General features: G+C 35.9%; 1 protein-coding gene across 2 annotated transcripts in view; it reads right to left on the bottom strand.

Annotated features, from left to right (window-relative positions):
* Nucleotides 1–18,702, bottom strand: part of PDCD6IP (programmed cell death 6 interacting protein) — a 71,584-nt gene that overhangs the window by 15,844 nt on the left and 37,038 nt on the right. For both annotated transcript variants that reach the window (XM_012435474.2, XM_012435475.2), the window contains exons 10-13: nt 17,895–18,072; nt 9,097–9,208; nt 7,729–7,898; nt 615–863 (exon numbers count right to left, since the gene is read on the bottom strand). In XM_012435474.2, coding sequence (XP_012290897.2) covers nt 615–863; nt 7,729–7,898; nt 9,097–9,208; nt 17,895–18,072 — 709 coding nt within the window. The remainder of the gene's footprint in view (nt 1–614; nt 864–7,728; nt 7,899–9,096; nt 9,209–17,894; nt 18,073–18,702) is intronic.

Consider the following 18,702-nt stretch of genomic DNA (forward strand, 5'->3'; position numbering starts at 1 on the left):
AATGATCGCGGATTTCTATTAGCATATAACACTTGCAAAAAACATAACATGAAAATTATTTTACCTTTTGGAATACTTTATATCATATATATATATAATGTTTAGGAGTAGAAATATATGTTTAGTTCTACACATTAACTACTAAAAGGGCAAAATTTCAAGTCTTTGTTAGTCCAAACTATCTATCTGTAAACACGAACACTAACTTCAAACATCTCAACATATTTAATTTTGTATTATTTTCAAAAAAAATGACTAAAGTCTGTATGTATGTTAGTCATAAAATTAAAGGTATCAGTAATTCCAACTAATTTTGATTTTCCTCCCATATGAGAAAAAAAATCAAAGGTATTCAAAATTTGGAAATTCAAAAATATCTGAAGTATCAAGCACTCCTAAGTAATATGCAACATTTTAGCCATAGAAGTATGACTTTGTTTCATAGATTTAAATAAAACTGATGTGCCAAGTTCAATTTTACAAAATATGTCTATTAAGTCCTACTCTTAACTATATTCTCCAATGTCATTTTCCCAAATGAATATAGGTTTAGTTAAGATGCATCTTTTCTGTAATTTTTAAAACATAAATCTTATTAAATATATAAATTTCACCTGAATATTTTTAAGAAGTCCCTCCTGTTTCTTTAGAGATTCTTGGACTTTAGTTGTAAGACCTCCATAGACTCGATCTAGTTCAGTAACAGAAAGAGCTTCTTCATTTATCACACCATCTTGAGCCAGAGCTGTCAAAAACTTGCTTGTCATGTCAAAATTCACAGATTTCAAGTCATTCTCCAAACCCTCTCTTTCCTTCTTTATTTCATCAAGATTTATCAATAAGGATTTTAAGACATTTACAACCTAAACAATAAAAAAGACACCTTAGTTTAACTGCAAAAAAAAAAAAAAGCCAATTTCAAGAAGGAAATAATATATAAAGGTTCATTCAGGCTGAGAGAGAGATGATTTCTCAGAGAGCCAAACATAAACTGAACATCAGGTTTATATAGATAGACACTGTACCTTCAGTTGACTCAGATTAAAACAAAAGCAGCATTAATAACAGTAAAAACAGCTACAATTTACTGAACGCTTATGTTAGGTACCATGCTAAATACTTCAGAAATATAATTTTATGTATTCCTTAAAATACCCTATGGGGTATATATTTTATTACCTCTATTCGAAAGATAGGGATAATGAATCTGAAAAATTAAGTGACATAGTTACACTGCTACTAAGGGGCAGAGGTAAAATTTGAGTCCTAAGTCTGACTAACTCCAAAACCAATCTCTTACCCACTCTACACTATACTCCCTCCCCACCATGGCTGTGAAGCAGGGGAAGGTATAATTTTGCTAAGTAAGTAGATATCCTATTTTGCCTAGAGAGACTGAGAGATAGAAAAATAGTTATGAAGATAGAAATAGAGACAGTTATAAAGCAAGCATGCTAGATGGAGAAAGAAATAAAGATACAGATTTAAAGCTACATACCACATTTATTTTATACATTGGGAGAAGAAGTAGGAAAGAGAGTTCTTGTGCCTCTCTTCTTACCATTAAGAGTTTTGGGCCAGATGTAGTGGTTCACACCTACAATCCCTGCACTTTAGGAGGATCATTTAAGCCTAGGAGTTTGAGAATAGTGAGACCCCATTTCTACATTAAATTAAAAAAAAATGAGGCACAATGGCATACACCTGCAGTCACAGCTACTCCAGAAGCTGAGGCAGGAGAACTGAATTCAGTCAAGACACTCTCTGACCTACATCCACATGATTCATAAACACCCCTTTATATTAATAGTGTCCAAGTGCTTTCTAATGAGCACTTTCAAGCTGTCCCTTTCGCTCACCTCTTCATACTTTGCTAGGACCAAGAAGAATATCAACTCAATCTCTCTATTCTGCTTGCCCCAATGATGCGCATACAAAGGAAGAAGAGGACATCATGAGCCCTGTCTCCACACCTGTCTTTCTCATCACCAGCAGCAATTCCAATTCCCGTGGATCTCCCCACCAACTGCCTGTTTCTAAAAATTCCTATCCTACTCTTCCTTCCACAGTCTTATTAGCTCCTTGATAGGACTGTCCAGAGTAACATCCCTTTGTGAAGACCAGAGACTCAAGGTTTCTTCTAAATTTGGGTGAATTTCCTTTTTGACCTCCATTTACCACCCATATCTCCTAAATATCCTAATTTTAAAATGGAATGAAGGGAAGGGAAGAGAAGGGGGAGGAGAAAAAGAGAGGGAGGAAGGGGGAGAGGAAGGAGAAAGGGAGGGAGACCAAGAAGAAGGATGGGGAGAAGGCTGTGGAGAGAAAAAGAAATATGATTCCTAGAGTCTAGAAAGCATCAAACCACAGAAACTCTAAAAGGAAGGAGGAAGAGAAAGAATCATACCTGGATGGATATGACAAAGTCTGTTTAAAGACCTAGCAGAACTTGATATTAGATGATATGAATAAAAATCTTCCAAGTGTCTTCCAGGATATATATATTAAATGAAAAAAAAGGGTACAAAAGCATATATAGTATAATGCAATTTGAGTGAGAGAAGGAAAATCAGAAAATAAATATACACATACATAATATGCATATATATATATGTATGCTTACTTTCTGGGATTTTGTTTTTTGTTTGTTCTTGCAAAAAGAAAATCAGTAAGGACAAACCAGAAACTAGCAAACATGGTTACTTGCAGGAAGTATACTGAAAAGAAGTAGAAGGAAAAGGAATGAGACTTCTCCGTATATACCTTTTGAATCATGAACATGTTTTACACACTCAAAAAACAAGATTAAGTCAAAACTTGAATGTGGAAATAAATGAACTAATTATCAAAGTGAAACATAATTATATAAGAAAAAACATTTCAAAATAACAAAAAGCAGGAGATGCAATTCTCGCCTCTGATAAAGCAGACTTTAAAGCAACAAAGATCAAAAGAGGCAAAGAAGGACATTACATAATGGCAAAAGGATCAATGTAACAAGAAGAGCTAACGATTCTATAGATCAATGAGACAGAAAATTAACAAGGACATTCAGGACTTGAACTCAGACCCGGAACAAGTAAACTTAATAAACATTTATAGAACTCTCCACTTCAAATACACAAAACATACATTACCACCTCACACCTATTCCAAAAGTGACTACATAATTGGAAGTAAATCACTCCTCAGTAATCGCATAGCATTTCATAGGTTTAAATGAAATATTGGTTGGCTGTTTGTTTGTTATTTTCTTCCCTTTTTCCTTCCTGACTACATCATTAAGTATAATTATTGGTATAAAAGAGGTTTTCAATACCCATTACTAAATTGCAGTCTAGCCTGGGCAAGAAAGCAATACTCCCATTCTCTCTCTCTCTTTCTTTTCCCTTTCCCTCCTCTTCTTCATTCTTTTCTTTCTTTCTTTAAAAAAAAAAAAAAGAAAAGAAAAGAAAAAACATTTCAACTCTGACTATACTCCGTTTGAGGTGATAATGGACTTAGTTACTGTGCAATTAAGGATAGTTTACTACTTAGAGAACTCAACTTTCTCATCTGCAAGATGGGTATAATAACAGTACCTATTTCAGGACTATTGTGAAGACTGAGATAATCCATATAAAGTGCTCAACAAAACTTGTAACAAAGGATAAGTCTTCGATCATAGTGGCTCCAAAGGAAGAAAAGCTAACCCCAACTTCTATGGCATCTAACCAGACTGATACAGAAGATGGTACAGAGGGCCAAATAGTTAACAAATCCTGCAATATTCAAAAATGCAGTAATTCTAACTTTCTGGGGGGAAAATGCCATTTCAAACAACCAATTAATGAACGAACTTGTGGACTACTATACAAAGATAGATATCTCTCATACTGTGAACATCTTTCATTAAAAATTCACATACAGTACACTAATTCAACACATTTCAGATTATATGACACTGATCTCATTTTAACAGAGTAAATGAGGTAGAAAATGAATTAACTGCTTCCACAAATGAATGACCAAGATAATAAGAAAACCACTGCTTAAATTTTCTTATAAACTCAAATTTGAGGCTTAACATGCTATCAAAGTATATAAATAATTCGAATCCTATGGTGTTTATTTCTTATACACAACTCCAGCTAGCTTTCAACTGCAATTAATTGCATCCCTTTATTAAGTTAGGCTGCCAGTGATGATCATTCAAACAACAAATACATTTGCATTGGGTACCGTTCTAGATATTATGGACACAACTACTAACAAAAACAGTCTTTCCTTCATTTGGGGAACCAGAGAGGACTGAATAAATATGCAAAGGGAAGGACTAAACAAATACACAAAAATAGAAGAAGGTGGGTAGACAATGACAAAGATGGGGAATAGGTGACATCTGAGACCAATGAAAAGGAGGTAATAGCCATGGAAATGGGAAGAAAGCCCTGCACAGAAGGAAAAGCAAATGTAAAAGTCCCGTGGCGGGCACAAGCTTGGCAGGATCAAAGGAAAGAAAAAACAGCCACTCTGGTTGAAGCATAGTAAACAAAATGCGGAACAGGAGATGAGGTCAAACAGAATGGCAGGAACGGCATCACCTAGGCTGTCAATACTTTGTCTTTTAGATCAGGGACTAACAAACTTTTTTGGTAAAGGACCAAATAGAAAATATTTTTGGCTTAGTAGGCCACAGTCTTTGTTGCAACTCTTTAACTCTGCTTTTAGTGTGAAAGACAATGTGTAAATGAATGAGTGCAGCTACATTCCAACAAAAATATATTAACGAACACTGAAATCTGAATCTTATAAAATGCCCACATATTATGAAACATTCTTTTGACTTTTTTTCAGTCATTTAAAAAATGAAGTAGAAAGTAGACTTTTACATTTAAAAAATGTAGAACTCATTCTTAGCTCACAGGTCATACAAAGACAAGGGGCAGGCTGGATTTGACCCACAAGCCACAGGTTGCTGACCCCAGGTTTTAGATTAAAAACCCTCTGTAGCATTTAATAGCACCAAGTAAAATTACAGACATAAGAAATCCCCTCAATGAAATCTTCTATTGCACTTTTAAAACCTTGTCATTTTCAGAAAAGACAAATATGCAACTATCTCTACAGCAACAGAAAGCAGAAACCTGATGCATTTACCCTACACTAAAGCTAACCTAGAGGAGTTTTTTGTCTCTTTACGTTAGGGACGAAGGTGCTCAGCACAGTTCTGGAATAGTAGGCCTTCAAAAGAACACCTGGTGAATAAATAAATAAACAAACAGATTCTAGCCATTCTCAACATGTCTACAAACTTTGTCATGAGAAACCAGGAGTAACAGCTGTGATTGCAGATCCTCCACTTGTGTATGAATCCAACAAAGGCACCCCTCTGGGAGGGCACACAGTTTTAGACAGTTCTCTTTATGCTCTACCTCTAAGGAGATAAAGGTTTTTTTTAAAAAAAACTTTTACTCCCAGCAGATGTAACACTGTGAGGATAACTGAACATCATCCTTGTGCAAAAAAACAGATGTTCCTTCCTCTGGCTAGACTCAGCCCTATATACGTTACAGCCAAGGCTTGGCCAGCCATCCGTAGACTAGACTTCAGGCCACAGCAGATTACAGGCAACCAATCATAAGCAATGGTCTTAGGTTTTTAATATAAAAATCTTTAAATACAAATTACCACCAGTCTGCAAAATTTTTCAGAGTTTATCAATATCTAAAACCAGATGCCCAAAGAGACTAAAAATAAGAACTAGACAGCAGGCTTCTTCACAATAAATGAAAAACAAAAAAAGCCCTACCATCAAACTTGGACTTTTTAATAAAACATGTATATTGCATCACTCTAATCAACAATCGAGTAACTGAGTTTTTATCATAAAAACTCTGGCTAAAATGTGTCATCAACTATTACGACAACCATCTGAAACAGCTTTGATACACATGATGTTTGCCTTATTTGATAAAGGCACGTGACAAATGAATATATAGAGTACTGAAATTTTTGTGGTTAGCCCATCAAGAAAATCTAGCTTCCATAAAATTACTTATTGACTATAAAAGTTCTTTTCCTCTGTGTAAAACAACTAAGGATTAATAAAACTGATACAACTGAATAAAATATCAACAAATCAGTGCATACTAATACAGATTTTACTTAGCACAAACCATTTTTGCTTTTAAGCGAAGAATCAAAGGACAAAAGCCACCTAATTCTGAGTCAGGTACAAGACATCAAAAAAATACAAAGAGAGTACTAAACAGAGATCTTTTTCTAAATTAAAAAAGGTACCAGAATTTATTGCTGTTCCAAGGATCCGCAGTTTCTTCTTTGGGTTCTTTGTTCTTCACAAGTTAATCTTCTGGCCACCTCCCTTTTCTCCCCTATGTACTCTAAGCAAATAACTGATACTCCTTGTTCCATTGGGTTCTCCCTTTAGATTCAGGTCCAATGCACATTCAACTATGCAGCCTTCTCTTCCCTTTGGGAGGTGCCCAGTACCTGTGGCTGGTTTCCACTGTACCTCTGTAACTGTCTAGACACACCCACTACTCAGCCCATCTCAGAACTTAAACGTTTACTTTTTCTGCCTATCCATTCTGTTCTCATAAAGGACCAATCTCTTAAGAAGCCTCCGAAGAGAACTCCTACTGAAATTTAAGTACTTCATCTAAATCCTCATTATAGACCTCCTATACTTTCCCTGTGACATTTTTAAACGTCTTCCCTATATCATAGTCATCCTTGTATATGACTAATATTCCATAACAGATCATAAATTGGGGGTAAAGCCTGTGTATAATTCACTATGGCATACCATAGTGCCTTACACAGAGCAGATATCCAGTAAGTCTTAGAATAAATATATGAAATATATACAATGTTTCTATCTATAGAATAAATATATGAAATATATACAATGTTTCTGTCTTTCTATGGAAAGACAAATAAGGAACAAAACTAATACTTTTTAGAACTTACTATCCCAAGAAATTCACTTTTCTCAAGAAGTTTTCAGCAGTATTTCCTGCCCTTTGGCTTGTTTTCCTGTGCAGACATTTCGTCAGATATTTTCTCTGCATCCTTTGTCTTGTTTTTCTTGTTTATCCTATTTTATCTTACTAACTTACCTATCTTATCTTATCTTACTAAGATAAGATATCTCTATCTTATCCTACTAACTCACCCTACCTCCCAGTAATAGGCCATTAAATTAGACTTGCACTTTCTCTTCTTTTAGGACTTTCCAAATCAGATGCCCTACTATTCGATTTTCTCCATCCTGTCATCAGCAGAAATACCATGATGGTGCTATCCATATATACATGCACACCTTGCCAATCTTCCTTTCAAAGGTAGTCCCAGTGAAACAAGGTAGAAGGAAGTATAGAATAATGTAAGAAGCAAAGAATTTGTGTATCTGGCCATATCCAGTCCTTTCATTTCAGGGAAGTTTCTATACTCCCAAGCTTCTCTCTTTTATAAAAACCGAATTAAATACTGTTGACATATTAAGTATCCAGAATTTAGTTCAAAAAACAGCATTCAATAAATGGAAGTTACTATTACAGGACAGTCAGTGGAATTACCTATTACACAGTGTAAAATATAACAACTCCAATTTATTTCTGCATTTTTTAAAAGATGACAATAAGAAACTGGTAGTTCATTATATAAAACGGCTTGAATGTGGTTTTCTCAAGCAGATGACAACCCACATCAAAATGTCCTTCTTACCTCGCTGCCCTGCATGGTCTTTGCTGGATTAGCAGAAGGGATGGCAGCATTCAGCTCAGGCTCTGGCTTACACAAAAGCGCAATGGTGTCACGATGAGACTGGTAACATTCTTTCACTTGCCCATCTGCTTGCACAGCTTTATCTAAAACTGCTCTGAAGTTGGTTCCCTCTGGGAGAAAAATAAAAGTTTCCAGAGCACATAAGTGATTCTAACAGCAACGTTTATGGGCTGGTTATACATTGAGTTCTAGTCTCCAACTTAACTTATCTTTCCTTTTTATAGGCCCCAATTCACTTGATAATAAAAACAGCACCTAACAGTCTTTGCATTCTCGTTTTTGGAAAGCTGACAAAATCACTCATAAAATCAAAAGCATAGCTAGTTATACCTCAAAATATATTTGGCGATTACTATCTGCCAAATAGAAGCTGATTAATATTAGTCTAATCTTTTCCTACAACTCATGAAAGTAGGAAGAAATCATTCTCTCCAAAAGCGGGTACACTTATTTTAAAAGTACTACTCTCTCAAAAGAGCAATGTGACTTAAAAAAAAAAAAAGCAGATACATTTTTAGAAAAAAATCTCAATAATATACAAACTTTTTACAAAGACAAAATTAATCTCCAGCCACCATAAAGACAGCATTTATCTCAGTAAGCACAAAATCTTAATAATCAAAGTCTTAAGAAGCATAAAGGTGGCTTCAAAATAACTTAAAACTCATTTTTTTTACCAACCAGGATTCACTACTAAATGAAAAAAAAATTACAAAACTATAAATGTAATATGCCCTCATTTATGTTTTTAAACTATGCACAGGGGCCAGGCATGGTGACTCAAGCCTGTAATCTCATCACTTTGGGAGGCGAAGGCACGTGGATCACTTGAGTCCAGGAGTTCAAGACGAGCCTGGGCAACATGGTAAAACCTCATCTCTGCAAAAAATACAAAAATTAGCCAGGTGTGGTCGTGCATGTCTATAGTGCCGGCTGCTCAAGAGGCTGAGGTAGAAGGACTCCTTGAGCCCTGGAGGTTGGGGCTGCAGTGAGCTGTGATCCTGCCACTGCACTCCAGCCTGGGTGACAGAGCAAGACCTTGTCTCAAAAAAATAAAATATGCACAGAGCTTAGAATAGGAAATGAAAGTTAGAGAATCATTTTAATTTTCACTTTATTCCCTTCTTAAGAATCTGTACTTCTGACAATGGGCAGATTACTTTTGTGACCTTTTTTAATCTTTATACTAAACTGAGGAAAAACAGTTTCAGTAAAAATGAATTTACAACTGAGCCTAAGTAATCAATCAAAAATGTGGGTCCAGATTGGGAATTTATTCAAATAAAGGTCATTTATACACATTTTTACCTGCTCTTAAAGGCTTATACAGTTCATTGGATGGTGTCCTTTGCCAACGTTCCTTAAATTTTCCTCTTAAATCATTATCGGTTGCTTCTTCTTCATCCAACAACCTTAATGACTTCATAAGGAAGCAAAAAAAAAAAAAAAAAGAAAAAGAAAAAACTGAAATGTAATTTCTGGCATAAAAAACAAAGTATTTTAAAAATGTTCATACTCAATATAAGTGAGAATTTGGTGAGATGGGAATACTTCTATACTACTAGTTAGAATACAAATCGTTCGACTTTTTTCTTGCAGACATCTAAGTTATAATGCATTTAACAAAAAGTCTTATAAATTTAAGGCTGAGTTAGCTATTATCTTTCTCAGTAAAATAAAAAGGAAGAATAAATAAGAGACTATTTATATCCATATACCAATTTCAAGAAAGTATTAAGATTATAATAAATAAACAGAAGCCATGAACAAAACCTTTCAACCTCAGAAGCCACGAACAAAACAAAGGGGAAAACTGATCAATTACATGAAAATAAGAGTCAGACTTCCACCCAAAAAAAAAAATAGAAAATTATGTTTAACATATTTTGAAATGCCTTTTTGATATGTAGGTAAGACGACAGGATAGTAGGGGGCCAGAAACACAAGAAAATACTAATCTACCAGTAGACACAGTGCTAGCACCAGCAATATATGAAAATCCCTGATAGCTTAGGACAAAGAATAGCAAACTTCTGTCAAACACCACAGAGTAAATACTTTAGGTTGCGTGGGCCACAGTCTATGTCACATAGAATTATTATTCTTTTTTGAAAATGCTATAAAAAAGAGAAAAATTATCCTCAACTAGTGAACCATACAAAAACAGGCCACAAGCCAGAACTGGCCCGCCATTCATAGTTTGCCAGCTATGTAGTTCACCGTTGGCTTGGACTGTAAATTTAGTACATGAAAAGGCAGTAAGAAACACAGGCAGGGCCAATAAAAGGAAAGGTCAGATCAGAAGCACTCTCCACCCTCAAACTGGTATACTTTCAAATAGGTGATTCTTAATAGATGAATTTTTAAAACAGAAAACTGTCCTACAGAAGAAAACATGCCTGTCTGCGCCTTGGCTCTAAAGAAAAAAAGAAAAAAAAAAGAAGTATTATCTGAGATTCCTGATCAAAAGCCTGAAGTTGGGACTAGAAACCTAAAAAATTAACTACAAAAAAAAAAACTTTAGGAGGTGCCAGGTATATAGCGCCTCTTTATGGCAGAAGCAAACACAAATCCTTTCCAGAATTCACCTTAAACCCAGATCTCAATGAATTCCCACAAATAAATCACAGAAAATATGAATTCACAATCAAAACTCACTGAACACTAAATGCAATACAGTATTCTGTACTGAATCTTGGAACAGAAGGAGGGACATTGGTGGAATAACTGGTAAAATCTGAGTAATAATATTGTACCAGTGTCAATTTCCTAGTTTTAACAAATGCATCATGACTGCATAAGATTGTAACTTTCAGGGCAGTTAGGTGAAAAATATACAGGAACCTTCTGCACTAAATTTGCAACTTCTCTGTAAATCTGAAACTATTTTTTTAAAGTTCTAAAGTAAAAAACAGTAACAAAAAAACTAAACACAAGAGAAAACAAGCCACTATAAGCAAGAATCAGCAAAAATTACAAAGCATAGAATCAAACCCACAAAAACTACAGATATTGGAATTATAAGATAAAGAATATAAAATAAATATATTTCACATATTTTAAGAAATCAGGCCTATATTAAAGGGTTTAACCTTCCAGGTTAAGACAAAGATTATCAAGTTAAACTAAAAAGAAAAATCTTGCTACGTGCTATTTAAAAACGACACAACCATAAGGGCATACAAGTTGAAGGCCAGAGAAACTACAAGAAAACTACAAACCACTATCACTTATTAATATAAATGCAATATCTTCAAGACAATACTACCAATCCAAATCGAGCAGCACATTAAAAGGATTATATACCATGACCAAGTAGGATACCCCAGGAATGCAATGGTGATTCATAACTGAAAATCACTTAATGTAATATACATTAGTAAAATGAAAGAAAAATCATATGATCATCTTAAGAGATGCAGAGAAAATATCTGACAAAATTCAACACTCATAACCAAAAAAAATCAACGAATTAGAAGGGAACATCCTCAACCTCATAAAGGCCATCTATGAAAATCCCACCACTAACATACTTAATAGTGAAATACTGGAAGCTTTCCCCCGAGATCAGGAACAAGACAAGAATGTCCACTCTCACCACTTTTATTCAACACTGCACTGGCCAGGGCAGTTAGACGACAATCACAACAACAACAAAAAGGCATCCAATTGAAAAGAAAGATGTAAAACTATCTCTATTTGCAGATGACATGGCCTTCTATATAGAAAATCCTAAAGAATCCACAAAAAAACTATTAGAAATAATAAATTCAGCAAAGTTGCAGAATATAAAACCAGTTGTGCTTTTATATTCTAGCAATGAACAATCCAAAAAGGAAATTAGAAAACAATTCCATCTATAATAGCATTAAAAAAGAATAAAATACATAGAAGTAAGTTTAACAGAAGAGGGACAAGACGTACACTGAAAATTACAAAACAATGTTGAAACAAAAGACCTAAAAATCTGGAAAGACTTCCTGAGTTCATGGACTAGAAAACTTAATTTTGTTAAGACTGGCAATTCTCTCCAAATTGAGCTAAAGATTCCATTCAATGCAATCTTTAACAACCTTCTAACTGCTTATTTTTGCAGAAATCAGCAAGCTGATCCTAAAATTCATATGGAATGGCAACAGATTGCAAACAGACAAAACAATCTTGCAAAAGAAGAGCAAAGTTGTAGGACTTATACCTGTTTCAAAACTTACTACAAAGCTACAGTAGTAAAAACAATGCAGTAATGGCATAAGTATAGACATATAAATCATGTGATTTTTCCAGGAAGGTGCCAAGATCATTCTCTTCAACAAATGGTGCTGGAAAAATTGAATAACTAAATGAAAAAAAAAAAAAAAAAAATGAGTTGAACCCTCACCTCACATCAAAGATTTAATTCAAAAGGAATTAAACACCTAAACCTAAGAGTTAAAACTGTAAAATTCAGCCGGGTGCAGTAGCTCACACCTGTAATCCCAGCACTTTTTTTTTTTGAGACAGAGTTTTGCTCTTGCTGCCCCAACTGAAATTTAATGGTGCGATCTCCACCTCCCAAATTCAAACGATTCTCCTGCCTCAGCCTCCCAGCACTTTGAGAGGCCAAGCTGGGCGTATCACCTGAGGTCAGGAGTTCCAAGACCAGCCTGACCAACATGGTGAAACCCTGTCTCTACTAAAAAATACAAAATTAGCTGGGTATGGTGTCACATGCCTGTAATCTCAGCTACTTGGGAGGCTGAGGCAGGAAAATTGTTGAACCTGGGAGGCAGAGGTTAAGGTGAGCCTAGATGGTGCCACTGCACTCCAGCCTGGGCAACAAGAGCGAAACTCTATCTCAAAAAAAAAAAAAAAAAAAACTATAAAACTTTAAAATAACAAAGATAAGTCTTCATGACCTTAAATTTTTGGCAATGGAATCCTACATGTAACACTAAAAGCACAAGCAACAAAGGGACAGATAAATTGTACTGTATCAAAATTTAAAACTTTTCTGCACAAAAAAAAAATACTATCTAGAGAATGAAAAGATAACCCACAGAATCAGGGAAAATATTTATTAATCACATATATAATAAGGTCTAGCATCCAAAATATATAAAGAACTTTAATAATTCAACAACCAAAAGACAACTTGATTTTTAAAAGGGCCAAAGACTCGAACAGACATTTCTCCAAAGAAAGCACATAAATGGCAACCAAGCACACGAAAAGATGCTCAACACCATTGATCATCAGGAAAATGCAAACCAAAACCACAATGAGATACCACTTCACACACATCAGGGTGGCTACACTTTTTTTTAATGGACAATTATAGGGTTTGGTAAGGATATGGACAAACTGGAACCCTCACACGCTGCTGGTAGAAATGTAAAATGGTGTAACTACTGTGGAAAAGAGTTTGGCAGTTCCTCAGAAAGCTAATTTTTTTTTTTTTTTTTGAGACGGAGTTTCGCTCTTGTTACCCAGGCTGGAGTGCAATGGCGCGATCTCGGCTTACCACAACCTCCACCTCCTGGGTTAAAGCAATTCTCCTGCCTCAGCCTCCCGAGTAGCTGGGACTACAGGCGTGCGCCACCATGCCCAGCTAATTTTTGTATTTTTAGTAGAGACGGGGTTTCACCTTGTTGACCAGGATGGTCTCGATCTCTTGACCTCGTGATCCACCCACCTCAGCCTCCCAAAGTGCTGGGATTATAGGCGTGAGCCACCGCGCCCGGCCAGAAAGCTAAATTTAAACTCAGCTAATAATGCAGCAACTCTGCTCCCAGTTATATCCCCAAGAAAATTAAAAACAGATATTCAAACAAAAACTTGTAGATATATAGCAGCCTTACAGTAGTCCCCTCTTATCCATGGTTTTGCGTTCTGCAGTTTCAGTTATGAGGTCAACCATGGTCTGAAAATATTAAATGAAAAATCTCAGAAATAAACAGTTCACAAATTTTAAATTGTACACAGTTCTGGACAGTGTAATGAAACCTCTTACTCCTGTTCCTCTTGCCTGGGTTATTAATCATCCCTTCGTCAAGTGTATCCGTCTTGTATATACTATCTGCCAGTTAGTCACTTAGAAGCCATCTTAATTATCAGATTTTAAAAAACAGAGAACATTAAGGTTCACTACTATCCAAAGTTTCAGGCCTCCACTGGGGGTCATGGAACATATTCCCTGCACATAAGTGGGGGGACTACTATATGTGGAATTGACAAAAAGTGGAAAGAACCCAAATATCCATTAACGGAGGAAACGATAAACAAAATACGGTATAACAGTACAATTAGTGAGTCGTAAAAAGAAATGCAGGACTTATACATGCTAAAACATGGATGAACCTTAAAAACATTATGCTAAGTAAAAAAAGCCAAACTCAAAAGACCACATATTGTATGATTTCACTTATATGAAATGTCCAGAAGACATTTCAATAAATCCATAGAGACAGAAATTAAATTAGTGTTTGGCAAAAGCAGGGAAAAAAGGAGAACGAGGAGACACTGTTTATGGGTGCAGGATTTCTTTTAGGGGGATGATACACAACACTGTGAATATACTGAAAACCACTGAAACATACACTTTAAGGAGGTTAATGGAAAATTTTACATTATGTGAATTTTACCAAAAACAAAAAAAACCCACATATAGTTGTAAGATACATACAGGTGAGTTTTTAAAATAGGAATTAGAAATCTTAGAAATGTCTCGGTGCGGTGGCTCACGCCTGTAATCCCAGCACTTTGGGAGGCTGAAGCAGGCAGATCACCCGAGGTCAGGAGTTTGAGACCAGTCTGGCCAACATGGCGAAACCCTGTCTCTACTAAAAATACAAAAATTAGCCAGGCATGATGGCAGGTGCCTGTAATCCCAACTACTCGGGAGGCTGAGGCAAGAGAATCAGTTGAACCCAGAAGGCAGAGGTTGTAGTGAGTGGAGATCACACCATTGCACTCCAGCCTGGGCTACTGAGTTAAGATTCTGTCTCAAAATAAACAAACAAAAAAAATCTTAGAAACGAAAAAGATCAATAAAATTAATAACAACAACAAAGCCACTCAATAGAATGGCTGAAGAATGTCTAAAAACACAGCTGAATAGCCTATTAATGAGCTAGAAGGCTGGCCTGAGACAGTCTCCCTGAAAGAAGAATAAGAGCACAAAGAGAAAATGTTAAAGATATGTTAAGTGATCTGTACAGCTGATACTATCAATCTAAAAGAAATTCATGAGGACATTATGGAAAGAATGGACAAAGAGGAATGACTGAACAAACAGAATCCACGGATAGGGAGCTAAGATTTAAAGATCCTAAGTATGATAAATTATGATTTAAAAAAACTAGTAGACACTTGAAATTTATCAAAATCAAGACCAAAACAAAATTTCTACAAGCTACCAGAAATGAACAACTTACTTCATAATTTACTTACTTCATAAACTTACTTAAAAATCAGACTCTCAGCCGGGCATGGTGGCTCACGCCTGTAATCCCAGCACTTTGGGAGGCTGAGGCAGGTGGATCCTGAGGTCAGGAGTTCAAGACCAGCCTGACCAAGATGGTGAAACCCCATTCCTACTAAAAATACAAAAATTAGCTGGGCATGGTGGCACACACCTGTAATCCCAGCTACTCAGGAGGCTGAGGCAGAGAACTGCTTAAACCCGGGAGGCAGAGGTTGCAGTGAGCCAAGATTGCGCCACTGCACTCCAGTCTGGGCGACAGAGCGAGACTCTGTCTCAAAAAAAAAAAAAAAAAAAAAAAATCAGACTCTCCAAGCACAAGTGACAGAATAATAGTTAACCCTAACCCAAAAGGCTGTTAGGAACATCAAATAAGATAAATAAAAGTACCTCATATTAAGATAAATAGACTTATGCATGAACACTAATGTGAGTTTTTCCTCAATTATAAGTTTTCACATTAATATTTCTAAAGATGCTTCTCACGATTGACACATTAGGCAACATTTCTATCAAAAAAAAATTTATAGAATCAAGCATGCATATTCCAATTGCTAGCAACTTAAAAATCAAGAAAATGCAGTAATATTAACATTATATAACTACTAGGTAGTACACACAAGTAAATTCCACTTCACAACTAACTTATGGGCTAACTACTATTCACCCCATTTTTTTTGGATGATCAACTGAAACATGAAGATGTTAAGTACTTTACCCAAAGTCACAAGTAGGTTTAAGAGCTAGGAATCAAATCCGAATAAAACTCTACATTCTGAGTCCTTAAGCACTGAATTATGTGTAAACTACAAAATACTAAATGATGATTTACTCTTACTTCTATTTGCTAAATGTCCCCAGACTGCTTTTCTTTTGATGCATTATGCCTACATTTCTTAGTGTTTGTCTCTTCCCTCACTATGAGACAATTACTTCCTGCTGCTGTCACTTGTCTGTGGTCTTACACAATACTCTCCACTTTCTTCTCCTTATGTCTAATAATTTCTAATGTCCTTTCAGTGAAACACCAGATCACACGCTTGTTTACCCACAAATCAACAGATTTTTTTTTTTTTTGAGACGGAGTTTCGCTCTTGTTACCCAGACTGGAGTGCAATGGCGCGATCTCGGCTCACCGCAACCTCCGCCTCCTGGGTTCAGGCAATTCTCCTGCCTCAGCCTCCTGAGTAGCTGGGATTACAGGCACGTGCCACCGTGCCCGGCTAATTTTTCTATTTTTAGTAGAGACGGGGTTTCACCTTGTTGACCAGGATGGTCTCGATCTCTTGACCTCGTGATCCACCCGCCTCGGCCTCCCAAAGTGCTGGGATTACAGGCGTGAGCCACCGTGCCCGGCCAAATCAACAGATTTTAAAGAACTGTAAGGTACAGCAGTGTTTGTCAAATTTTAATAGGTACACACAAGTTACTTGGGAATCCTGTTAAAATTCAGATCCTGATACAGTCAGTCTGAGATGGGGCCTGAGATTCTGCATTTTTTACAAGTACAACACAGAAAAGCTTTAGTACTGAACTATGTAATACCCATTGTTTTCTGTTTTCTGTTTACTGACTGTGACTATACAAATAAGGTCAGTGAATGTTAATGGTATAATTAATATAGAACCCCTTATAAATAGCAGCTTTCTCAAGCCAACAATGCAGTCAATTTCCACTTTAACCTTTTTCAAAAGCTGATTTGGATTGAAAGGTGAATAACAGTCACCACCTGTCATCACAACAGTTATAATACCTACAATATACCATCATCATAATTAGTAATATAATAGCAATAATAGCTGTAACTTATTAAAGCATATCCTATATGTCCAAACGCTAGGCATCTTACTGTTTTAGCTTACTTAATTCTCTAAATAACCCTGGGAGGAAAATATTCTCATTCACAAGATTCACACTCTCTTAAGTACTCTGCTCCTGCCCCAAAGTACTTGGAAATGGTATAAATACAATATCCTCTGAAAGTTAACTGAAAAATCAAAACATCATAGATTAAAGCATTGATAAGAGAAGTCATCTGAAAGAGATAACATGACTCCTAAACTGGCAAAAGCCCACATAACCAGTCAAATGTATTTATAGCTACAGAAAGAAACTTTATCAATCAGAGGGAAGAGGTAAAAGCACTATAAAAAGAGAATAACACTGGCAAACAGTTAGCTTTAGCCAAAAGAACTGTAAAGAATATTTCACTCCTACTAATAAAATGCCATCTCTACTGGAAAATGGATACAGTGACATAAATCATTTGATAGCCTAACCTCCTTTGTCTAATTTCCATGATCACCAAGAAAGCTGATCTGCCTATGTATAAAATAAATCAATAATTACAAAAACTTTGAACGGTTTGTATGATAATTAACTCCTCATAGTATACTAGTTTACGCAGTGGTCATATGAGTTTCATTAATGTGTACTTACTTACCGGTAAGATAAGAATGAAACCCATCCTCACTCAACCAGAATTTCTCTGCTAAAGAGAAGGCTCTGGGCCACAGTAAATTCACCAAAGTGACGAATACTAACTACACTGTGAAAACCAGCAGGAAGAAGTCTCCAGTCCCAATCTCTGCTGGATGTCAAGGGATTATAGTGTTTGCACTTGAAAAACAAATCTTATAAAACATACCTCATCTAGGATTTCTCTATTTCGTTGCAGTAATTCAGGCAGTTCTTTAATCAACTGATCAACAGTCTGGATACCTCCCTGTTCAATCACAGACCTTGACTTAGTCAATATAGACTGAGGTACAGTGTCTCCAGACACATCTTCAATTGCTGCTGGAAGATTAAGGGAAGCTAGCACCCTGAAAAAATGAGATACCATGTTATGCTGAAGACTAAAATAATTTTAAATAACTGCTCATCAATATTTAATTTAATCTTCTATAACCAAATCAACAGCAATGGAGTTAGCACCCAGAAAAACTGGATAAGCCCTATCAATGAAAAAAAAGCAAAGATAAAAGACAAAAAAAAAAATCCCTGATTCATAAAATTAAACAAAAATCAAAAAATTAAGTTCACAATTCAGAATTAAAAGCCAAAAAATAGGCTGGGTACAGTGGCTCATGCCAGTAATCCCAGCACTTTGGTGGTCAAGGCAGGCAGATCACCTGAGGTCGAGTGTTTGAGACCAGACTGCTCAACGTGGTGAAACCCCATCTCTACTAAAAATACAAAAATCAGTCGGGCGTGGTGGCAGGCACGTGTAATCCCAGCTACTCAGGAGGCTGAGGCACGAGAATCACTTGAACCCAGGAGGGGCAGGTTGCTGTGAGCCAAGATCATGCCACTGCACTCCAGCCTGGGAAAGAGAGTGAGATACCATCTCAAGAAAAAAAAAAAAAAAAAAGCAGAAAAATAAGAAAAACGATGACCACATTAAAATATATTAGGTATTGTTGGCTTACAGTTCAAACTTCTTTCAGTCTTAA

Source organism: Aotus nancymaae, unplaced genomic scaffold, assembly GCF_030222135.1.
Source record: "Aotus nancymaae isolate 86718 unplaced genomic scaffold, 86718_ANA_hifiasm-v0.15.2.pri h1tg000019l, whole genome shotgun sequence".
Lineage (NCBI taxonomy): Eukaryota > Metazoa > Chordata > Mammalia > Primates > Aotidae > Aotus > Aotus nancymaae.